The sequence below is a fragment of the Aphis gossypii genome, chromosome 2, assembly GCF_020184175.1.
Source record: "Aphis gossypii isolate Hap1 chromosome 2, ASM2018417v2, whole genome shotgun sequence".
NCBI lineage: Eukaryota > Metazoa > Arthropoda > Insecta > Hemiptera > Aphididae > Aphis > Aphis gossypii.
Genome location: NC_065531.1, coordinates 81,031,373 through 81,056,890, shown reverse-complemented (window position 1 = coordinate 81,056,890; position 25,518 = coordinate 81,031,373). Strand labels below are relative to the sequence as shown.

At 26.9% G+C, this 25,518-nt stretch overlaps 4 protein-coding genes across 8 annotated transcripts; 2 read left to right on the top strand and 2 right to left on the bottom strand.

Moving 5' to 3' along the window:
• Positions 1-15: 15 nt before the first annotated feature.
• On the top strand, positions 16-14,764 carry LOC114121366 (xylosyltransferase oxt). 4 transcript variants are annotated; one of them, XM_050200742.1, is made up of 16 exons: positions 16-348; positions 422-797; positions 867-1,023; positions 1,109-1,251; positions 1,313-1,485; positions 1,562-1,761; positions 1,876-2,170; positions 2,248-2,424; positions 2,504-2,609; positions 2,763-2,968; positions 3,038-3,163; positions 3,226-3,426; positions 3,492-3,646; positions 3,706-3,861; positions 4,029-4,193; positions 14,595-14,764. In XM_050200742.1, exons 1-16 carry the CDS (start codon positions 214-216, stop codon positions 14,602-14,604), a joined length of 2,781 nt encoding a protein of 926 aa, XP_050056699.1. In that variant the 5' UTR covers positions 16-213; the 3' UTR covers positions 14,605-14,764. The 4 variants fall into 4 exon arrangements, with proteins under 4 accessions (XP_050056699.1, XP_027839465.2, XP_050056701.1 ...); XM_027983664.2 differs by lacking the exon at positions 14,595-14,764 and adding an exon at positions 11,500-11,695; XM_050200744.1 differs by lacking the exon at positions 14,595-14,764 and adding an exon at positions 7,806-7,957.
• Positions 7,672-12,714, bottom strand: LOC114121362 (protein virilizer homolog). The gene is made up of 8 exons (XM_027983661.2): positions 12,462-12,714; positions 12,199-12,350; positions 12,039-12,128; positions 11,743-11,947; positions 8,496-11,660; positions 8,230-8,420; positions 8,063-8,144; positions 7,672-7,997 (listed from the first exon to the last, which is right to left on the bottom strand). The coding sequence occupies exons 1-8, from the start codon at positions 12,712-12,714 to the stop codon at positions 7,825-7,827; spliced, it is 4,311 nt and encodes a 1,436-aa protein (XP_027839462.1). The 3' UTR covers positions 7,672-7,824.
• On the bottom strand, positions 12,622-24,359 carry LOC114121372 (alcohol dehydrogenase class-3). Of its 2 annotated transcripts, none has more exons than XM_050200746.1 (8): positions 23,955-24,359; positions 23,640-23,883; positions 23,346-23,566; positions 22,879-23,095; positions 21,743-21,873; positions 21,547-21,682; positions 21,309-21,447; positions 12,622-12,750 (listed from the first exon to the last, which is right to left on the bottom strand). In XM_050200746.1, the coding sequence occupies exons 1-8, from the start codon at positions 23,973-23,975 to the stop codon at positions 12,711-12,713; spliced, it is 1,149 nt and encodes a 382-aa protein (XP_050056703.1). In that variant the 5' UTR covers positions 23,976-24,359; the 3' UTR covers positions 12,622-12,710. The 2 variants fall into 2 exon arrangements, with proteins under 2 accessions (XP_050056703.1, XP_027839474.2); XM_027983673.2 differs by lacking the exon at positions 12,622-12,750 and adding an exon at positions 21,115-21,241.
• Positions 19,540-20,750, top strand: LOC114121373 (phosphatidylinositol-glycan biosynthesis class F protein). The gene has a single exon (XM_027983674.2). It carries the CDS (start codon positions 19,913-19,915, stop codon positions 20,687-20,689), a length of 777 nt encoding a protein of 258 aa, XP_027839475.1. The 5' UTR covers positions 19,540-19,912; the 3' UTR covers positions 20,690-20,750.
• Positions 24,360-25,518: the final 1,159 nt, after the last annotated feature.

The window sequence follows — 25,518 nt, the reverse complement described above, 5'->3', positions numbered from 1 at the left end:
AAGCTTTAAATTTGAGATTTAAGTCTTCACTCTTCAGTCTTGACTCTTGAGTGATGACTGACGATCGTATCCATTCAATTCTAATATAATTTTGAGTTTTTTAGTTGTTAGCTACTATAAGTTTTGAGCTGAAGTTGAAAATAAAGAAAATTATGTTTGTACATTTAGCTGGTATCAATGATGCATTAAATCTTAAGAATAATTACGACAACCATGGATATTAAATGGCTAAAAAGATACCGTTTGTTTTGCATTGGAGGTTCGATCATCTTATGTGTTCAAGTTGTACTAGCATTTGTGTTCTTTTCCATTCAAGAATATTCAGTTGTCGAAGAGCTATCCCCAAATGTAAATAGTCTTAGAATGATGTTGTTTGTACATTTTTTATAATATGAAAAGTAATAAGAATAACTTTTTTTAGTCATTAAACAGATTAAGGAATGTAGCTGATTATGGTATTGGCGATGACGAAGAATCAAGTTACAACAATGTTCCGAGTGGTAGTAATCATCGTAATAAACTGCCACCAGACAAAGATAATAGTGCATCATCAAATGAATACTTTAATAAAGCGCTTCAACACCGGCATAACAACTATAAGACTGATAATTTAAGAGTATTAGGAGTAGATGAATTAGGTTTTGTTCCACCTTGTGATATAAGTGGTCGTGAATGTGTATCAGCATTACATCGTGCAAAAACTGAAACTTGTAAACAAATCATAGCAAACATATCGTGTCTAATTAAGACAAATCCTCCATATCCCAAACGACTGCCACATCAATGCCCAACTAACGGTATTAAACCTTATATTGTACTTTCATATTTTATTTTCTGGTTAATATTATTAATTTATTTATCATTAGATGTAAAACAAAATAAAATAATAGGATGTTTTCGCGATGGCAAAGAAATTAAATTATTGCCTGGTTATAAAACTTCTCTTATATACACTAATTCTCAAGAAAATTGTATGGATCTTTGTCTTCAATCTGGTTTTGCATATGCTGGAGTAGAATATGGGTAATGAATATTGAATTTAACTTTAAAAAAAATGTTAAATATTCTAATATTTTTAGTAAAACAAGTTTATAACTAATATTTACAGGACTGAATGTTTTTGTGGTAATGAAACTCCAGAATGGGGCTTAAAACTTCCAGATACATTTTGTGATATGCAATGTCCAGGAAACTTAAGTCAAATGTGTGGTGGACATTATACTATTAATGTTTTTAAAACTGGTGTTTCTAGTGAGTTCATTATTCATATTATGTTGATGTTGTACAATTCTTTAATAAGATTTTTTTTTAGAATTTATCGCTAAAACTGCTTCAGAACCTTCACCAAATTTTAAACACAATAATATACCTCCTGTGAGAATTGTATTTCTTTTAACATTAAATGGAAGAGCTGTAAGACAAGTGTATAGATTAATTAAAGCACTATTTCATCGTGATCATTATTTTTTTATACACGTAGATGCTGTAAGACTATTAATATCTCAAATTCTTTTATTTAAATGTACTCATTATTTTTCTTTATTTATTTTTTTACATGTAGAGACATGATTACATGTTCAGAGAATTATCAAAAATTGAATTAACATTGAGTAATGTTCGATTATCGCGGCGAAGGCATTCCACCATTTGGGGAGGTGCATCTTTATTAACCACCCTGATGGATGCTATGTCAGACCTTGTACAGTCTTCTTGGGATTGGGATTTTGTTATTAACCTTAGTGAATCTGATTTTCCAATAAAGTAAGTTTACGTTTTGTGAAACAATTAATTAGTATTTTTGATCTTTTGAGATCAGCCAATTTTTTATTTATAATTTATATTTTAATTACTAATATTTTATATAAATGATACAAGGTCAAATGATGCATTAGTAAAGTTTTTAACTGTGAATCGTGAACATAATTTTGTCAAATCACATGGCCGTGAAGTTCAACAATTTATACAAAAACAAGGACTAGACAAGACGTTTGTAGAGTGTGAAGCTAGAATGTGGCGTGTAGGAGAAAAAGAATTACCGAAAGGCATTATTTGGGATGGTGGTAGTGATTGGCTAGCATTATCTCGACCTTTTGTCGATTATCTAGTGGCTGGTGATACTCTTATTTCTGGTCTATCACAATTCTTCAAATATACTTTATTACCAGCTGAGGTACTTAAAACAATGTTTAATCTAGATTGATTAAAAATAAATATTTAGTATTTTTTTTTTTTTGTTCTTGATTTTAGTCGTTTTTTCACACTGTATTAAGAAACTCACCTTTTTGTGAAACTTATATTGATAATAATTTACACGTAACAAATTGGAAAAGATGGCTTGGTTGCAAATGTCAATATCGCCATGTGGTTGATTGGTGTGGTTGTAGTCCAAATGTTTTTCGATATGATGATTGGAATCGTATAAAGGTAATATAATTTTGAATAAAATTAGAATAAAATGATTAAAATTAATACATATTGCATTGTTTTAAATGTTTATCTATAGAACACTGAAAAGAAACAAGTATATTTTGCTCGAAAATTTGAACCTATTATAAACTTGTCTATTATAGATACACTAGAAGTTTGGCTGTATGGAGAATACCCTGCAGGTAATGTCAATACTTTTAAAAATATTTTAACAGTGTTCTAGTTAATTTAATCTCAATTTTTTTTTTTTTTTATTCATATTATTAGAAAAATATAACATACAAAAATTAACACAACTTAAAAGATTTAAATAAAATATTTGGATTTGGTTTTAGACTTTAAAAACCGCATGAGTTATTGGCAAAATTTATATCATTATGATGATGTATATCCAGCACCTGATGAATCACTACTTATTGTTGGAAACAGTCTTGCTCGAGTTGCAACAAAATATCTAACTACTTCACACACAACTTGTCAAATCCGTACTCTTGATAAGTTACTACAGGTTTTCACTTATCACCACAAAGATAAATTTAAAGTAAATTTGATTTAATAAAAGATGAACATTATGTAAAATAAATTAATAAATAAATTATCATTTCATCAGGGGTTTTTAATTCAATATGAAGTTAGTTTCTCAAATAATTCTAATAAACTACTGTTTGAAAGTTGGTGTTGGCCAAAGCTACAAGGAATAATTATACTTAATAAAGATCCAATCAACAGGCTATTGGTAATTAATGAATTTAATAATTATTATTTAAATATATTTGTTTAAGTTTAATTTTATTACAGAATTTTATCGTCAGTTCAGATTTTGATAAAAAAGAACAAATGTCAAGGAATTTTATACGTCTTATAGGTCCTTATACAGAGCCAGTTTTGATACACCAGTGGGCTGCTGGTGAACACAGTTTTACTGTTACATTTTTGTGGTTAAATCCGTATGACGAACTAATTAATGTAACATCTACTAATATTGAGGAATCGGCTTTGGTTGGTAGTTTTTATAACTGTTTTATAGTTTATGATCTAATTTATTTAAAATTATAATAATTTAGATAACATTTGGTAAACCAACTTTACCAATGCCATTGTCTCAAGGCATATGGACTGTATTGCTAGTTTATGAAAATGTTACTATGGCATATACTCAATTTCTAGTTACTCCATTACATACTATTAGGGATACATCTATTCCTGCTAGTCAAATGAGGTAAATTATAACAGTTAATTCTTAACTAATTAATTTAAAATTAAATATTTTTATTGCAGCATTATAAATAAACCCCAAAATTACAGACAATCTTTTGAAGATTGGACAAATGTGATAAAAGTTTTCAAAAATTCAATAGTATTGGAAACCAAAAATAAATTTATTGATCGTACCAAAACTAAAATGACCAGTTGGGTCGATAGTCTAATTACAAGGTATGTTTATTGGTACAAAATTAATATAAGATATTTTAATATGTTGTTTTTTACATGATAATACAATAAAATAAAATTATAATATCTGTACATAAATCCATTATACTATAATGGATTTTTGTATAATATTATTTTATGAATGTTTAATTGATCTTTTTGTATTTTAGTGCATACAATATATTAGAGACTTGTATTGTGATTCCTTGTAAATCTTTAAATGATTGTGGTCTTAAAGAGTTAGTCACGTGTGCAGAAACGTCATGGAGTTCCTATTCACCTGATCCAAAATCTGATATTAAATCAATTAACAAGGAATCTGGAACTCTTAACAGGTAAAATTTTATTACTGAAGTCTTTATTTTAAAATAACAAAATCTTAAAATAGACTCATTCAGAGAATTAATAATAGTTTCTAGTTTTTGAAAGTTCATGATTTTTATTTACACTTGGGTAGATAGGTAATTTACTACTTCATTTTAAAATTTAATGTCTTTTTATCTTAAGTTTTTATTTAGTTGATGTTCTATATTTAACATATTTTAGGATCATTGAAACAATTGATTCTTTGTAATGTTAGAAATATTTGGGCTAATATTTATTTTTAGTTGTGAGTGTTGATAGTTACCAGTAATTATACATGTTTACCTTAAATTTTCATTAATATTTTTATTATTTTTATTTTCAGATATTAATTATTAGACTGACATAGTGCCATATCATTAAAAATTATACTACTTTTTTTTTAAATTTATTTCTATTCGCATATTTATAAATAACTGTTAACTATTTCTTTATTTTTATTATATTGTTTGTTTATTATTATACTACTTTGTATTTCTAATAGATTAGAAATTTGACAAAATTAATTCACAAATTTTAAATTTCAATATAATAAAAATATAACATTCTATAATAGATTTTAGTCTGCAGGGATTAGAATTTGTGTAATTGTCAGGCACGTACACAAAAAAAAATTTCAGGGGAGTTCATAAAAAAATTTATAATAATCAATATTTATTGATGAATAACGATATAAATAAACTGCACAACTATTAATTTTTTTTTTTGGGGGGGGGGTAGGTTTAACTCCTAAAACCCTTCCTTGTATATGTGCCTGGTAATTGTCTAATATTGTGTGTACAGACTTAACAAGGGATTTTGTTTATATTAATTAATTTACACTTTTAAATTATTTATTAAAATTTATTTAATATATTTATTTTAACTAATATAACTTGTTACCATTATTATTTAAGGAGATTTAAAATTTTTAAATTAGTTTTCTATGGTGAGCTAATAAGCCCACATGGAAATTGTGATTACCATACCAGGTATATTGCTTAATATTAAATGTTTTTGCCAATATGTTTAAATATAGTAACATTTAATTACATTTTTGTAATTAATGAACAAAAATCATAATCATCTAAATGTAATATCTAGTGAATTATAGTATTTGCTTATGGTTATTTTTGTCTGATACGTCATGTGAGTATAGTCTATGCCACCCTGCTCATATCATCATTTCTTGCTAAACCCAAAACCACCAAGTTTTTATAGAAAATATTTAGTTATTTTATAATTGTAGTATCAACATTTAATAATTTCTATTTGATTTTTCATCTCTCTAAGTTTTAAAGTTGTAAACATTTGTATCAAATTTTCTCTAATTATTTTCCTTATTTTCAATAATTATTTCACCTTAAGTGGACAACAAAACTTTTTCTAATAAAATATTATGAACAATATTACTATTTTAAAATTTTTTTACAATTCTAATTGTAATTATTTATAACTTAGAAAGAAGATATTTTTAGTGTTATTTTTAATAATTGCTCAGTAAGCCATGACATAGTAAAATTTTAGTGTATTTTCAGTTTTTTTATTTGTATTTAAAATTTTTTTGATACTCTAAATATTAGATACTATTTTAAAATACGATAATAGGCCAATATATAGATAAAATTGTTTTTTATCATATTGTAGCTTACTCAATTTCTAGTAATAGATTCAGAATTCTCCATGTGGCAAGTATATTGCATTTTATATCTCAAAAAATAAGTCTATGACATAGATAATAAAGATATGGATAGGCTACGCCTATGTTAAATATATTTGAGGCCGCGTGCCTGGAGGGGAAGGCAATTGAGGCGTTTTTATAATGATAATTGATACTCTATATAGGTATACTTGTTTGGCCTCAACTGGACCCCTTAAATACCGCTGATAAGGCCGATATGTCCTATCCATATCTTTATTATCTATGGTCTATGAACTTTATCTTTGATAAAATGACGCATGTCATTTATCTTGACCCTGTTTTCATGTTATTTAGCTAACAAAATAATAATTTAATAATATTTTCGATCTCAATTTATATAATTTGAGAATTACACTTATATGTGTATTTTTATGTAATAACTTTTATCATTAGTATGGAAATTAATGTTAATTAAGTATAGTAAAATTTCTAACTGTTAAAAAATGATACTAATAAAATATTTGAAGGTAAATCTAGCTAAATAATAATTTGAATATTAATGTAATTGTTATTTTTACAACATTAATATAATAATATAATATCAACTAGTATCTTAGTTAATATATATACTTATATTACTAAAAAATTTAATAAACCACCATAAAATAATAATTTAAGTATTAATATTCAAATTCTGTAATTTATGATATTTACATAGGTTGACTTAAGGAATAAAAATAATAAAATCAAATCTTTTATCTATGAAAATTGGGTAATAACTAACTTGGGTGTACATTTTTGAAATCTATTCATTATATTTTATAAATCATTATTATTAACTTGTCCTAAAACAAATACTTGATATTTTCATGACTTAATAATATTTGAACATTTTAAGTATTAAAATGTACTTACATCATGTTCATGTATTTGAGAAAATAATATAACCACCACTAAAAACCTTTATATTATAAAAATACTTAACCCAGTTTAACTCAATACTATCCCAATAATTTTATTGCCTACATTTTAAAGGGATTAAAAATATTTATTTTCTCTACAATTAGAAAATGCATATCAATTATTAAAATAATAATGTGATAAAAAAAACAAAAATAGGAGGTTTAATATTTTTTATTTAATTATATCTCAGGATATTTTAATTTTTTTTTATCATTATGCATTTAAGTCAACATATATTATTTCATTTATTTGTATGAGTAATAAATATTTTTTGTTGCTCTCATAAGTGTTGTGTTCACTTTATTCTTTGAATATTAATGATGTTATTTGATTAATTATCATACTATTTGTCAAAAAATATTGTCACATTGTTATAAATTATTAAACATATCAGTATATCATATTATTATTATTATTATTATTATTATTATTATTATTATTACTATTCATCATTTAAAAACAATATGTTCAATGCACATGTTTACTGTTTAATATTTAATTTACAAATGGGGTAATCATACAGTGTTAAACATACATTTATTGTTATGTAAGAACAAAATATTAATTGTTTTATATGCATTATATTATATGAAAATAGTTAGTTTTAATTATATTAGGGAAAAAAATGTGTGCAGAGTACTATATAAAACAGTATTAGAACAATAATGATGTAATATAACCACAATAGATTACTATTTACAATTTAAGTATTCCGTAGTATTTGAATTATAAACTTTTTTTTTTTTTACATTTCAATGTGCTCATTTTTATAATGATTAATTAAGACAGGAATTTTGCATTACATTTAACCAATATCCCAAATTTCAGTGTTATATATAGCTAAATAAATAAAATGAATTAACTAATGTTAAAATTGAACAAAAAATCATATAATGTATTGTTTTGTTGTGTATTGAAAATTTACAAATTATTTGTACATTTATTGGTTGAAATATATTTTTATAATATAAACATATTAATATATTATTAATTATTCCAGACTGTAAATTCTTTATTATTTACCGCCTAGAGTATGCTAGATTTTTCCTAAGTTCAGCCTCTACTCTGAGTTGTCTCCACTCCGCAACTAATGAATGCCTATGAATTTCTAGATGTCTACTACTCATCGTTTGACGATAATCTGCACGTAAATGAGCCATGGCATTAAATTGTGCATGCCAATTATGTAAACCTAGAATTAAAGAAGTATTTTACATAACAATATAACAAAATACAAAACATTTATTAAAATCTTACTTAAATGTGATTTGTATGGACTTAAAAGACTATATGAACGTTCATATGCCATTTGTCTCTCACGCAGTCTTATATTCAAATCCTAATGTAATTTAAAAAGCAATTAAAATATTTAAAAAAAATTAACCACGTATGTATTAATATTGTATAATTTTATGTTTATTTACTTGAATGGGTTGAATAGGCAATTTGTATCTGGGCTGTCTAACATTTCTTGTTTCCATTGCAACAAAATCATCGACATGTAACGATGGTGGCCTAGATGTGTTGGGTGAACGATTTCTAAATACATCAGATCGTTGTATCGTCCCAAGTCTACTGAATACTTTATGACGTATTACAGGCGTAGAAGTGTTAACTATCAATAAAATAACAATGAATTTATTAATTTAAAATTTAGTTGTAACATACAACTATACAAGTAAATCTTTACCGGATGTATTTATAGTGTTTTCTTTTTTTTCTATCACAACAGGCTCTTGTTTATGAACAATTGGATCTGGTTGGACAATGCAATCTTCAATTTTAAATAAATCATTGATTTTATCTTTAATATTAAAATCAGGCAAATCTGAGACAACTTCTTCAATATTACACTCTTCCAAATTATTAATAGCATCATTATACAAATCAATACTCTGGTTTATATAGTTCTTGTCACTATTATTGATAACATAAAAAAGTCTATCTTTATATGCTTGTGTCAACAAGTCAACTGTAGCCAGTTGAGGCTTAGTAAGCTCATCTGACGACTTTTGATCATTATTTAAAAATTCTAATAGATGAACTAAATTTTCATAACAAACCAAGTTATTATCTTTTTGCATAATTTCTTTCATCAAACATAAAGGATGATTTTTATCATAATTTGACCAATTCAAATACTCCCTCAACATTAATGAGTTCATAAATAGTTTTCTTTTTGTATTAATGTCATTTTTAGTACACAAATTTAAAAGTTCCATAGTAGACATCAAAGTATTCAAACAATGAATATCTTCTTTATTCCAGTTCTCCATTAAATTGTCAAAAATATTATAGAAAGGCTTAGGAAATGAATCTAAAACCATTTTGAATTGATAAAATCCATAGTCGTTTTTTATTATCACTATGCATGTTTTAATAGCCATAAACAGTGTAGATAATTTTGTATAAGATTCAAATGAGCTCAATAGTGCTTTTAAGATATTGGTATAGAACCATTTGTTAGGAACACTATCTTTAGGTAAATTCTCTTCAAGATCACTACCAGTACCGCTTAATATGATATCAGCATCACATAAACATTGTACAAACAAAGTAGAATTCACTTGATCGCTTACTTTAATATTTTCACATATTTTATAAATAAGTTTTTTGTAATTTTCATGTAATTTTTCATCATTCAATATTTGTAACACAGCTGTTTTGATAGTTGCACATTTTTTATCATTGCATAACGTTGTTAGTAGATTTAAACATTGGTTAAAACAATCATTGTTATCAGCATTTACCAATGCATCTAATATTGTCTGAGTGACTAATAAACATGTTGATATGCTTAAATCAGAAATATTAATACATAAGCATTTCATAGGTTGTAGTAATAAACTACTTGAACTTAAAACAGTAATAAGTTCAATTAAATTGCTGTTTATTTTAGCCAAATGATCTATCCACATATTACGAAAAGATATCATAGTTGTAATTACAGATTCTTCTAAAGGTTTCATAGTTTGAATTGGTAATGGCAAAGGTAACAAGTTACATAAAAGTAACAATCCTGGGAAGAAAACTGATGGACAAGATAATGTCCAGACAATTATTTCATTTACCATCGATGATCCAATTTTGATTTCTATATAAGCCTCGAGCGTTTTATGTATATCTTTGACAACTTTGGTGGCATCTTCATGAATTATAGAACACTCAGGAACATTGTGCATTAAATTATACAGCTGCAATAATACTTTGATAGGTGATAGATCTTTAAAAGCATCTTTCCGCGTCTGTATTAATAATGTAATCATATATCTAATCAACATCATGGACGGTCGAATGATGGATATTATATTTTTTCCTTGGTTACCATTTAACTTCCAAACATTTACCGATGGCTGCTTATAATCACCACATATTTTGTCTACAATAAATAATAACGTTCCAAGCATATCATATGAATACATTTGTAAAGTAATATATTTATATTTAAGTTCAACAAAATCTTCTACTCCTTCAAATGCTGTTTCATCATTAGGCAATCCCAAATATCTTAAAATTCTTAAACTAGTTATTAATGTTTTATTGAAGTTTAAGCAATTATCCTTGTTGTTTTTAACAATGCTACAAAGTTCACTGACATCGTCATGGAAAAAGGCAGAATGTTTCATTGATGGAAATGTCCAATCAATTAAATCATTAAAACAATTGTGTTTGCATGCTAGCTCATATATCAATGTACCATATTTCTTCAAATAACTGACATCTTCTGCATTTTCCAAGACAATTTTCATTAAATCCAATGAATACATAACATGTAAATCATCATTTTTTGATTTACATTGTTCTATATATTTAAAAAAGTTTAAAATTACATTTAAGTTGTCTCCCATGGTTAAAACATCTACAACAGCACATTTTCCAATGGTGGATTGAGTTAACAAAAACATATCATGAAGAAAATCAACAGAATCCATTTGATCTAATTTGAAATTGTGCATTAAGTTGCATTCCCAAAAATAGCTTAAATAATCAATAAGAGTTAAAACTTTTACTTTGTAAATGAGTACCAATTTAAACTGAGTATTAACTTTATCCAGAATATTGATCAATTCATTTAACTCTTTATGCCTGCAACATAAATATCTGAGCCCATGATCACAGTCTATTAAACTTTTCAAAAGTTTAAGTATATTTTGCTCTAGATGACCCTTACCATTTGGTTGGTCTAATAATTTTATTAAACAGTTTATGAGTGATAAATCATCAAATAATCTATAAATAGTTGGATAAACATCAAAATGAGTTAATGCTGGAGTAAGCTCAAATTGTGCATGAGCTTGTAAAAATCTTTTAGGACAACCCATTAAAATTGGTGCTTTAATATATGTAGTAGTAATTTCTGCTAAACATTCTTGCAATAATAATTCTTGGTTGGAATCCAAAGTTTTTAAATCTATATTCATCTTTTGTAGCAATTCATAAAAATGGATTTTCCTTAAAATACTAGTTATTAAAAAACATACCCGAGGCCTCTGATGTATTGATAGTATTTTAAGTAAGGTTTGATTTCCGTTGAGTCCATCAAATACTTCATCACATAAAAAGAGACGAATAGGTTCTAAGCCATTCAGACTAGAATCTAATGCACGCAATATGTTTAATTTAAGAGACAAACTCATATTTTCGACAAAAAATAGATTAATTAATTTATTGTGAATTTGATGATGTTTAATTAGATGTTCAGATAATTCTTCATTGTAATGGCAGAGTACTTCGATCAATTGAATGCCAATCTTCAAATGACGAAGAATTAATGTTGACATAGAAACATATTCCTTTGAAGCACACTCAAAATCGAGGGTTACATTAACCAAAGAAAATAACTTATGACAATACTCTGAAAAATAAATATATTTTAAAATTATAAACAAATTACCTCATAAAATTCTTCATGTATGAACATAACATTAGTATTATACCTGGAATATTTAGAATGTGACTTAACGTTTTGGGCAAAATTATAACAGTTCGTTCAGCGGTAATAATCCATTTTTCATTGAGTTCTATAGTTTTTGATAAATACTCCAAAGAATCCATGAGTTCAGCTACTTCATTACATTTAGAATCATCACCTAGTTTTCTATGTATATATTCAAATAATGATAAAGATGGATCTTGGATAATCTACAAAAAACCAAAATTATTTCTAAGTTATATTAAACTGTAATTAAAGTGTTATGTATTATATTAAAATAAAAACAAATACTTTACTTACTCGCAATGGAGTGGCTAGGAACAGGGATGGGTCAAATTGTGTAACTATATCATCAGTGTATTCATTAAAATGTTCACCATCATCACTATCCTAAAGTACAGTATTAATTGAGTATAGTGATATAGTGAAAATTATTTATAAATGTATAATTGAAAAATACCAGTACGCCATCTTCTTCACTATCCATTGCAATATCATCATCACTACTTATAGCTTCCAACAACATTTCTCCCTTCTTTACACTTGATATATCTATATTGTTAGTTTCTTTTTCGGGTATTTCAGATGTTTTGCTTGTATCATTAGGCTTAGCTGAAATTCAACAAATTGTTTAAAACTAAATATTTATTTAACAAACTGCACTAAATCCAAATCTATGAAAGTTGCGTGCTATATAGTAAAAATAAAACAATATTAGCTCACCACCATCTATGATATGAGATTCAAGTACATCACTATAGTTAGTCACAACATTTTGTGCAATAATATTGTCACTCGATTCAGTAATTTCATTGCTTTGAAATAAATTTTCGTATTCGGCCATTGCAGTAGTTTTGAGCACAATTTTAGGTTTCTTTGACAATTCGTTTTCACATTCATCAGACTGGTGATGCAAATCTAATAAAGAATCCTTGCGTTCTTGGTCATTATCTTCGTCACAAAGTGTTCTTTTCATTTTACAGTTAAAAAACGTTGATGGTGTTGACTACAACTGATAACCATAAAGTAACATAGTAAATATCAATTTGAGACTAATTTCTAAGTTTAGGACGAATCCTATATTCCGGTTGGATATAATATCTGTCATGATCATAGACCTCGAATAAAAATAAAAAAATAGTCCCTTACAGTTACACTGTGATATGTGAATTAAGATAATATTGTTGTTATTTATTTACTTTAGATACTGAATATATATACAAAAACTTATCACTCATCAGTTTTTGTTATCTATAAACCTTGTTTTGAATCTAAGACCGTGTTTTAAACCATAGGGCATAGGGTAATATCACAAAATAAATTAATTTAATAACGTATAATGTATATCGTCGGATCCCAAACGGCTCCCGTAGAAAAAAAATGTAAATTAATAAGCTCAGTCATGTCAGTTCATTTAAATTTTTAAAAGAACTAGATTTCATTAGAAGTAAAATTTTCATCTAGTGAAATAACACGTATGGATTATATAAAAAAAATTATGCCTAAATTAGATACCTAATGTATAATTTTTTTTAACACTAAAATTTAATATTATTTTAATAAAAAATTCACAATACATGATTTTTCTGTTTAAGTTTTATAATGAACTAGTTTACACCAACAAAAGTTTAATCACGCCTCTTTTGAGACAGTTTTAATTCTTTATAAAATTAAAATGAACTTGTGATGTAAAAAACCAGAGCCGTTTGGAAATTTCAGGAAATTTACCTGTTCGTAAAACCTTTTTTGACGGAAGCCGTTTGGAAATTGATCTTTTTGTAAAACGGAAGCCGAATGGGCTACGACCAGTACGACCACGAATATTACTCTATGTTTTGAACCAACAAGTAGCGCTTAAAGATTGCTGTGCCTTTAATTAGGTATATCGTATATATATTTATTATTATTTATACTACTATACTACTAATAAGTTATTATATTTGTTATTAGTAATAACATGCTAACACAAAAAATATTTCACTTGGTCAAAAAGTTTGAAAAGTTCTCTAACAATTGTAATTAGTGAATGAAAAAAAAAATTTAAAAAGTCTAAAATGTCTATTTTTCTCTCGTTTTTTGTCGTTATTTAATTATTATTTTTAAATTAAGACTAAAATAAATTTCCGGTATTCAGAAGTTCTCCCATCGAAAAGTAATGAAAATGTTCCGATTCCTAAGAAATTGTCAGCTATTGAGAGGTGTCCATTAAAAAGGGTTTCACAGAACCTACCGTATAATTTTCAAAATTTTTTACTTTCTTATGAGCTATTTATAATCATTTAATATATTTGGTTCTTTTACTTTAAATATCAATCAAAATGTTTTTTTTTTAGATAAAAAGGCTTGGAAAAGTGAAACTAGGTTATTATTGTATTTATTTAAAAATATAAAAAAATACAGATACGATTTTTCTAAAAACATTTGAAGTTCAAATCTTGGCAAAATTATAAAAATGTGCAAATTAATTTGAACTCTGATGTTTGAAATTTATAAAACATTTAATTTAATTTATAGTAAAAGCTTGAAAAATTAGTACATATTAACTTATAGATCATAAATTATAATATTATAATTATCACATACAGTCAATTGCCATACTGGAATCAAAAAATCTAAAAATAATATGTTTTTTTTTATAGACATTTGAAGTTCAAATTTGGACGAAATCAGATATTTAAACGAATAATAATAATTTTTATAATTTTGATATTATTTGTTGTAATTCATAAATATAAATCGTACCAATTTAAAACCAGAAACAATGAAACATATTAGTTATTTAACGTACCTGCCTATTTTTAAATATTATTTTATAATTTATACACTCAATAAGTTTTTCAAATGCAATGTTTTCAGTAAAAATTAATTCAACCTACCGAAGAAGCGCCATTTACGGGGAGTGCAGGAGGCAGTGTGTGTACTTCATTGAACACCGCAATTTTTTTCTACATCTTATTATCTTATTAGTCTGCCACATACATATAGGCATATAATATATAATATATTATATATTATTTATGGTCTGCCATCACATTTATAAACGCTTTGACAACCGATGCATAAATATATTAAGACATACGATTATCTATATGAAAACATTGAAAACCCTCATTCGTTAACGCGGTTCGTAGCAATTCGTACCGTCACTATAAAAAAAAAAAATAAAATAAAAAAGTGGGCAAGTGAGTACCGCTCTGCTGTACATTAGGTGCCGTATGGATCATTATTATATATTATAGGAGTGTTAAATTTGAATCCAATGATAGTTATCATTGTATACGAAAAACGATTCTGAACGAAGATGATTTGTCAGCCTAGGATATAATTTCTAGTGGTTAGTAAAAAAGGTGGTTTAAAAAAACCAGCTTATATTAAAAAATATTTTGAAAATTAAATCACGTAAAGAAAACGTGAATCTTAATAACTGGTAAAATTTTCAAGTATCTACGACTTATACTTTTTGAATAATAACAAATATTTAAAATCGTTTGAGGATAAATCGTTATCGTTACGCTATTTCGTTAAAATTTAAAATTCAAACACACTTAAAATTTTTCCTATAATGATGCTTCGAGTTTTCTCTATAAATACTTGAAGGTAAACTTATGGAAAACTTAGTGTTGTATTTTTAATCCTTAGTTATAAACACAAAAAATTTTATGATTTTTCAACTTCAAATATTTCGCAAATATTCATAATTTTGACGAATTTTCGTCAAAATTTGAACTTCAAATGCTAATAAAAAAAAATTGTGCCTATGTATTCTTATAATTTTTTAATCACTATAAGAATAACATATGAGGAACTTTGTATTAAATTTTCAAGTATTTTGATAGGGCCAAAAAAATTTTATCGACACTTCAAAAATATTTTTTCAGAAAAATTGAAAATTTCAGTTGTCTATAAATAGTTCAAAAAAAGTCAAAATATTTTGAAATTTAAATCACGTAAAGAAAACGCGAATCTTAATAACTGGTAAAATTTTCAAGTATCTACGACTTATACTTTAATAACAAATATCAAAAATCGTTTGAGGCTAAACTGTTATTTAACGCGGTTTTTGTAAAAATTTAAATTTCAAACACTCATAAAAATTTTTTGTCTGAATCCGGTAGAGTTTTTTTTACAGATATTTGAAGAAAAATGTATGGAGAACCTTGTACCAAATTTTCAAAACTTAGTTATAAAAGAAAAAAATTTTATGATTTTTCAACTTCAAAATTACTTGCAAATTTTCGCGTTTTCGACAGATTTCGTAAAAATTTGAACTAAAAACGCTTATAAAAAAAAATTGTGACTAACGATTTTTAATTTTTTTTAGCTACATTAAAAACAACTCATAAGGAACCTTGTATTAAATTTTCAAAACTTTTTGGTCATCCAAAAATTTTTTATCGACACTTTAAAAAAAATTTCTCAAAAAAATCGAAAATTTCAGTGGTCTATAAATAACTCAAAAAAAGTCAAAATTTTTTGAAAATTTAACTATATACGGATATCACTGACATTAACATTTGGTGAAAATTTCAAGTATTTTCAGTGATTAGTTTTTGAATTACAACCATAAAAAAAAATCGATTTGGTCGAAAACTGGTTTTGCGTAAAAATTGCCGTTTTTCCGTCATTTTTTTTTTGTTTTTCTCGATTTTTTTGAAAACTGTTGGAAAATGTTAACTTTTTACCTCTATAATGCACCAAGGATATTCACTTTTACATCGGAAACCACCCCCATAGTTTGAAATTGGAGCATTATTTCGACTAGTTATGCTGTACACAGACACAAAAAAAAAAAACAAAAAAAAAAAAAAAAAACATACATCATTGTAAAATCAATACATTCATCACTTCGTTCAGAATCTAAAATAGTACGTATAAACAACGAGTTCAACTCTTCCACCTATTTGTTCGCAGTGAAGTAAGTACCTAACTCGTAAGATGGAATACCAAGGCGGCTGTATACCGCATTAGCTAGGCAATTATATTACTTATCTAATATGGTAATATCTATTGCTAGTCCATAACTTGCCTTGGCGATATCACAGAATAGATGTGTTCATCAGCTATTCTCAATTCTGTGGGTTACAACTAACCCGTTCCGTAATGACGATCACCGACCATTATATGAGTAACAGAGCGTAAAATCGGGATTATAGTATTTCGATCTAATAACATTTTATGTATATAATAATAATATGCACTTAATTTTGCATTAATTGGTATCTGGTAGAGTTAATTCACATTCCTCACACAACACCAATGTAGACTGTACAACGACAATAAATAAGAACGACCTAAGCAGTCCGCGCATCAGTGATCAGCAAAATACCTATAATATATAACATACCCGAAGCCAAAAGAGGTAGGTAAATAATGTATATTATTAATAGCATGATATTATATTATAATAGTTTATTTTATCATGATTGATAGGTAATAGCAGCATAGGAGCGAGGTTTTGGTTTAATCATGGTTATCGTGGAGTCGGTCTCAGTAGGTACTGCGACAAGTCGTAAAAATATATACCCGAAACTTCTATCGGATCAGCGCACTCGATTTAGCTCTCACTAAACTTCATCACATTGTTATTCATCGAAATATTTGGCATTAAATACCACGGTCTTTTGACTTTTCGACTGTCCGGCAAATTCCCTATATCCTGCAGTCGTATTATATAGCCGGTGCCTGGACCGCGGCTGTATTACCATCGCGTGAAGTTGTTGTAGGTAATCTTTATATTATAGGAATAGATCCGCATGGCGCATCGTCTCATCGTTGAATCCAATCAATGACTTTCTGTGACTATTTTTAAATGATCATTTTTTCGGTATCGGTTCAACTATCGAGACCATAGGGGGACGACGATAGAATCTTGTCACTGGATGCTGTATTACTCTGCATGATTTTTAATATGATATTATTATCTTAATATTTTGAAAATATAATTATTATTCAATTTATTTTTGTAACTACTAATACTGAAGACTAAATAAAGACTGCAGAGCAATTAGGTATTGATTCTGACAGCATTATATTTATTTAAAAACTTTGTTGTTAGGACCAGCTCAGTGCGGTCGCAAAATAGCCTTGGGCGGCACTAATTTAGGGGTGACAAATTTTGAATGAACAAAATCGATTTTTAATTATTAAATTATCTAGTGTACAAAATACGGAAGTATTAAAATTGTCTAGGGCGGCGAAAAACCTATGGCCGGCCTTGTTTGTTGTTGACAATAGTCAACAGCAACAATTTACGATGTTTATAGTTTTTGTGATGGAAATACATTTTTTTTAAAATCATATGAACAATTTTAAATTATTTTTAAATTTCAATTTGTGTGAATACACTACTTCTCAGAAAAGAATCTGTCTAATATATATATATGTATAAAAAATCTCGTGTCACAAAATGGAAAATATTTGTTACCAAACTCCTCCAAAACGGCTTTACCGATTTTTATGAAATTAGGTAGGTAGGTAGGTAAATTAAGTATTAAGGTAATTAAGGTCTCAGAATGATGTAAACTATTTTTCATACCGCTATAATAGGTCCAACCAGGGGATGTACTCAAACGGGGATTTTAAGATTTGCAGTGGAAATTATTGTTTATAAATGGTTGCTATTGGTTTTTAATAATAAAGTGGTGAGTGTGTCAACACATAAGTCAAATTATTATACCAACTATATCAAAAACCACCAGATGGCACATTATCTATTGTATTATTCGCATCTAATTCACCGAATAGTTTTTTTTCATACTTATTTTTATTTATACAATCTGTATCAAATATATTTACAATAAGCACAATAGATGGAATGATGTATTATAGTAGGTCATGGTTGGCTTGAGTAAAGAAGCTATTCAATAATAGCACTTCATGGCGTGTGTGGTGGTGGTTAGTCGACTAGCCGGCTACCAGTTGCACTTAAGTAGGATCAAGTATAAAAAAATTTATACAACTGAATTTTAAGGGTTAGAAATCTGAAATTATATAAGCTTACGTACCTACACACCTCGTGGGGTTCGTAATCCACCATAGGTGGATTGCTTACCTGATAATATACTGGCATACTGCTCACTTCTACGGGTGACGCCAAGCAGAATAGTTATAAAATAACCTTACTTATTCACAAACTGATAAATGTAGAGCCTGAATAACGATAGATTGATGCTTGCAATTTACATGGTAGTGTGGTACATTCGTAGTTCATACCGTCATAGAGTTAGTGGAGTAATAAGATAGCATTTTACAGAATTCGAATTTTAAAGCAGTACTTGCACAAGTGTTTTAAGATTCAAAATGGTCAATGAAAATGTTGAAGTTTAGAACACCATTAAACCGAATATTATATAGGTACCTACCTAACTAATTACCTATACAAAGTATGAATCACATTACAGAAATATAGAATTGGAATTTTTTAACGTGTAACGAAGTACAAGGGGTCAGCTAGTATATATCTTTTCAGAATGGATATAATTATGTAAATGATTAAATTGATATAATATACAGCTATTAGTTGAAATTTTATTCATACCAAATAGTAAATATGTTGAATTAAACATTGTCCATGTAAATATGTAATATAATACCTATGTCTTTTTCATAGTGAATTGCATAAATTAACCTATCGATGACTTATAGTTATATTATGATTTATAATGAGTATAATATAATATTAAAATAAAAATATTAATATAATAATTATTAAATTCAGCGGGCCCAGTAATGTGATTTGTTGTTTATTCCAAGTCAAAATATTTTTCTTCCATAATATACTGATATGGACTTTTTTATCGTGACACCGTGTAGTCGACAGTCGGCTTGGGGGCTGTGGCTCCGACTACTCTAGCAACGATAGTATTCATTGATCATATTCATTTCCACGGTCTTACAAGTTTTAGAAGACCGTGTTCATTTCTAATAGAAATTTTCTATGCACGGAATCAAGATTGTAGCATTATAAGTGTAGATAAACGTATTGCGTTCCGGTCCGCGGATTAAAATTAAAAACATATCAGAACGAACTATTAATATTATATCGAGTGTCGACATCCATAAAATGTCGATGCACCTTTGAACATGAGCGAATATGTTCATGTTTTATTATGACGCGATACACTATTGTAGTCTGTGAGTACTAAATCAATTTTAATCAGTCTACTTATTGAATAATGGCTAAGAAAAACGTTCGAAACGTTATTAAAAAAATGGAATCGTCTAATGTATTGATCAATACTTCGAATCCATCCGAATATAAAGCGCCAAGTGCTTTCATTCAAACAGAAGCGAACAAGGATCCAGAACTCATACCACACTGCTTCAGCTCATTTTGCTATTTGGGCCTGTTTGTATGGCTCTTGTTGGATAAAAACTACAACTTGTTAATTGATCGTAACTCAATGATCATTATTGTTACATGTTATATAATTGAATTTGTTAAATTTGCTTGCCATTCTTATCTAGTCAGTAGAATAACAAATCAAATTAAGCCAAAATCCAATCCTATATTCTGGATTTATCAGTTTTTAGTTTACACTGTACTAGCAGTAGGTGTATCATATATATTTTCAATACTCTTTGGCGCACCATTAACTACTAAACAAGAACAGACTTTTGTATTTTCTTTACTTGCAACAGCACTCATAATTACGCCGACTGCCATTCAATTAGGATCAAATATATTGCCATTACTGTTAACTGATTGTTATGAAACTGAATTCGATAGTTCTGTAGAAGTATTTGAAAAGAACAATTTCCGAGCAACAATCTTAGGAGGGTTTATTGGTGCAGCCGTAATACCATTCGACTGGGAAACTGAATGGCAACGATGGCCAATTCCATGTTCAGTTGGATTAATAGCAGGACATTTATTAGCGAATGTTTACGAAATAATATGTTGGCAGTTTAAAACATTGAAAAAATATTCTATTAAAAAAAATAAATTTTGATGACTCGCTAGTATGTAGGAAATAATATGGCATACAATAAAGTGATTTTTATTTAAAATTATATTGATTTGTCATTATGTTAATAAAATTTGAAACTTTTTTATGTATAACTTAAAAACAAATAAAGAAATTCCTTTATAGTATAAAGAATCATTCAATAAGTATTCTTAATAACTTCTGAACACTGATAAATGCAAAATAATAAATTGTTAATATTATTAAAACAATTGAACCTAATAATTAATTTCCTCGCAGCCAATGTACTTATTTATAAAAGCTATAATTGATATTCATTTTAAGTTTTCATAAATAATTAACAAACTCATTAGTGTAATGTTTAATATGTAGTTTTGACTTGTAGCATTTTAATAAGTATATTTTTGTTCCTTGGTTTTCATTTAGAAAAAAAAATTATGATTTATGAATCATTTGTAAAGATTATTTATTTATTTATTTTATAATTAAAATTTTTGTTTGAATACAAATTTTTATTATTTTACTTGACTTTATTTTGTAGTAAATCTATACTAAAACTCAAGAACTGTACGAATACTGAAAAAAAAATTAATTATGTTTATAGAGAATTAAACTTATGTATTTATTTTTAAATAATTATTACCTTTTTCCTGAGTGGAGTAATTCAAATCCTTCATTAATAGATTCAAATGGGAGTTTATGGCTTATAAACTCGTCTAACATGAGATTATTATCCAAGTATTTTAAAACTAATTCAGGAATACTTTCTTTACTTTTCCATCCTTAAAAAAATAATTTTTAATATTTTCAGTAAATATAATATTATACTGGTTTACACATACATATTAATATCGAGAAGCGCAAACAAAATGATCAAATACCTCCAAATGCAGTTCCTTTCCATGTACGTCCAGTAACAAGTTGAAAAGGTCTAGTAGAAATTTCTTGACCAGCAGCAGCCACTCCAATAATTACAGACACACCCCAACCTTTATGACAAGCTTCTAATGCAGCTCTCTGTAAAAATGAATAAAATTAATTTTCTATAAAAAAGTTTAATATTTGTGTTTTACATACCATTGTTTTGACATTTCCAATACATTCAAATGTATAATCAAGTCCACCATCAGTCATCTCAATAAGAACATCTTGTATAGGTTTTTCATACTTCAATGGATTTACAAAATCAGTAGCACCAAATAATTTAGCTAAAAAGTTAATCAAATTATAATATTAATGAAATTCTACAACCATCTAAAGAAACATTTCTCAACCTTTTATCATTCATGTACTTCTAACCTAACCTTTCACAACTGACTATTTAATAGTACTTAATTTTCTGAGATCTGAATCCATAGATAAGTAAACTTGTAAGTCTGATTTCACAGAAAGTATATTATTACAATAACTATTGTTGATGAACATGTAATGGCAAAAAAAACCTCTTTACCCAGAGGCATAAATTGGGTGGTGCAAATGTAGCAATTGCACTACCACACTTTAAATGGAATAGCGCAAGTTTATATTATTGCACCACCAGAAAATCATAAAAATGAATATACCTATCTATAATTTATATTTTCAAAAGTATATATTTGTTTTATAAATTTCAAGTATGTATAAAATTTAATTTTCATGCACGTGTCATTTTGTATCTATATCTTAAATCCTATTTCAACAGTACAATTTGATAAACATTTTTCTGGCAATAAAATAAAATTTTCTATTAGTAATTGAAAAATTTGATACAAGATGTTCTAAAATAAGACGTCGACTAGGTTAAAAATAAAAAATAATTTGTATTTTTTTTTAATGTTATAGATATAATAGTAAAATAATTTAATACTTATTTATTAATCACATAAAAAAAATAAAAATATAATGTTTATTGGGTAGGAATTTTCAAATGAAGTTAGTGGTGGGTTAAAAATTAAAATATTTCTTTGCACCACCAGAAATTGGAGCCAATTTATGCCATTGTCTTTACCAAAACAGTGGTCATGACGAACAATAACAGAACAAATGCTTTATATGAAAGCTCAAGATATTATTCTTTCATGTCAGTCCAGAAAGTGATGAATGATTTTAAATATATCAATTTTCACTTTTTCCACTATAACACTTTTTTTTTCATATACCACTCATACATTCTTACATGATCAAGGTTGAGAAACTGATATTATAAAGAATAGATAAAAAGATATAAAGTAAACCTAATTCAAATTTGCTCTCATTTATATCTACACCAATGATTTTCTTTGCACCAGCAGCTTTACAACCCATAATCACTGCCAAACCAACAGCTCCTAAGCCAAAAATTGCACATGTTGAATCTGGTTCGACCTTTGCAGTGTTAAGAGCTGCTCCAAATCCAGTTGAAACACCACATCCCAAAAGGCAAATTTTATCAAAAGATGCAGCAGAATCTACCTAAATAACAAAATTAAAATAAATAATTATTGTAATTGATAACATAATTTATCATTTTTTTCATATTTAGAAAAAAAATCTACCTTTTCATAAAATTGAAATAGTTTTTATTTATAATTAAAAACACAGTTATACAAAATAACTTATTTAGTATATTTAATATCACAATTTAAATATAATACTTAATCCAAATAATTAAAATCAACCACTGAACCACAATATAATAATATAAAAATAATGCATTAAGTACCTTGCATAATGAAATATCTGCTACCACAGTATATTCACTAAAAGTTGAACATCCCATAAAATGGTACAGGGATTTTCCCTTGCAAGTAAAACGAGAAGTATTATCGGGCATTTTACCTTGGCCTTGAGTAAGTCTAATTTTACTACAAACGTTTGTTTTTGGAGACAAACAAAATTTACAATCTCCACACTGTGGAATGTATAAAGGAATAACATGATCTCCTAAAATAGTATTTTAATTAACTTTAGCACAACAACATTAAGTAAAAAAATGTTTTATAATATATTTATTAACCTGGTTGGAATTCTTTAACATTTGGGCCAACACTTTCAACAATTCCTGCTCCTTCGTGACCCAAAATACAAGGAAAATTTCCTTCAGGATCATTACCATCCATGGTGTATGCATCAGTATGACATATAGCTGTGGCAAGAATTTTTACTCTAACTTCATTTTCCTTTGGTGGAGCTACTTCAATATCTTCAAGTGTTAAAGGTTTCTTTGCCTCCCAAGCAACGGCTGCCTTACATTTAATTACCTAAAAAATAAAATCATAACTTATTAATATTATATGTTATAGTACAATAAAATTGTATTCTCATTTTTCACCTTTCCCACAGTATCTGCCATAGTGTTTGACTAATGTTTGGAGTCGAAAGGGTACTTTAACACTAAAAGTAGGATTGTATAAACTTATAAAACTAAATAAAAATTGTCATACAAAAACAGTGACAAGGCCACAGATTTAAAATAATATAAAATAGAATTTTACTAGCTTATTGGCAGTTATTGCTATTACTGATTGCATCAGACATTCAGACATCAAATATCAATTATTTAACTCTTATCAAAATGAACAATCAACAGGCCTATTATAAAATATATAGTATATCAGTGCATGGTACCAAAAGAATAATTTTTCAAATGTTATTTTGAATTACTTTTATAACAAAATAAAACTATAAAATAGATATTGTTATGGAAGCATCAGGCAACTTCCATACATATTATATAGATAATCGTTCTGCTGTAGGTACTGTAAGTGTTTATTGTACCTCATCATTATTAAGTAAGTCTATATTGTACCTATTACCTAATGATTGACGAATGTCTACAAGGCCATATTACTAATCGGCTCCCCATTCTGTTATGGTTCAGACAAAAAAATAATGACTTTATTACTATAATGATTTTATTATATAATTATATAGCTGTTATACATAACTTACATTATTATTTAAATATTAAATATGACTTATATGATAAGGTCAATTATCCAACAAAATAAGTAGGTACCTAACTAAAATCGTTATTGTTTAGGTATTCTATTATCTAATTTTGTCAATATTTGAATTTCAAATCCCTAAAAAAAATTACTATGAGTTAATATTATTTTTTTTTTTATTAATATAAAATAAACTTATGAAGAATCTTGTATCAGATTTCCAAAAATATAATAAAATAAAAACCTATGAATTTTATACTACAACATAATTGTAAATTTATAAGTATTTTTTTTTTTGAAATGTTGACTTTTGGTTGCCTAAAAAAACATGAAAAAATAATAAAAGAGTTTTCATAAGCCGTACTTATTATAGTTAAAAAAAAAGTTTTATAGGCGTTTAAAGTTTAAATTTTTACAAAATTGCGAAAATTTGTAAGTAATTTTGTAGTTGAAAATCAAAATTCATATTATTTTTTGTGTTTATATCTAAGGTTAAAAAACTCAACATTAAGTTTGCCATAAGTTTTTTATTTTATTAGCTTCTAGTATACAACTATGATAGCTCATTTCCATAAGTTTTTCTTTAAATAGCTATAGAGAAAATTTGATGCGTTAAAATAAGAAAAAAATTTATGAGCATCCGAATTTTAAATTTTTACGAAATCACGTACCCAATGACTTATCCTCAAAGAACTTTCAAATTTCAATATTTGTTATACATAGGCATTTAATATATTATTTATATCCTAGGCTGACAAATCATCTCCGTTCAGATTCATTTTTCACGAAAAAAAACCCAAGACAATTAAAGTGCGAGCATTGTAATATTTTATAAAAATATTCTGTTAACTTAACTTAACACTTAACTCGATAAAAAAGTTATTTTTTTTTAAATCATAATAATATTCATAAGTCATAAATTATACTTGTAGCTTCCTGTGATCCACA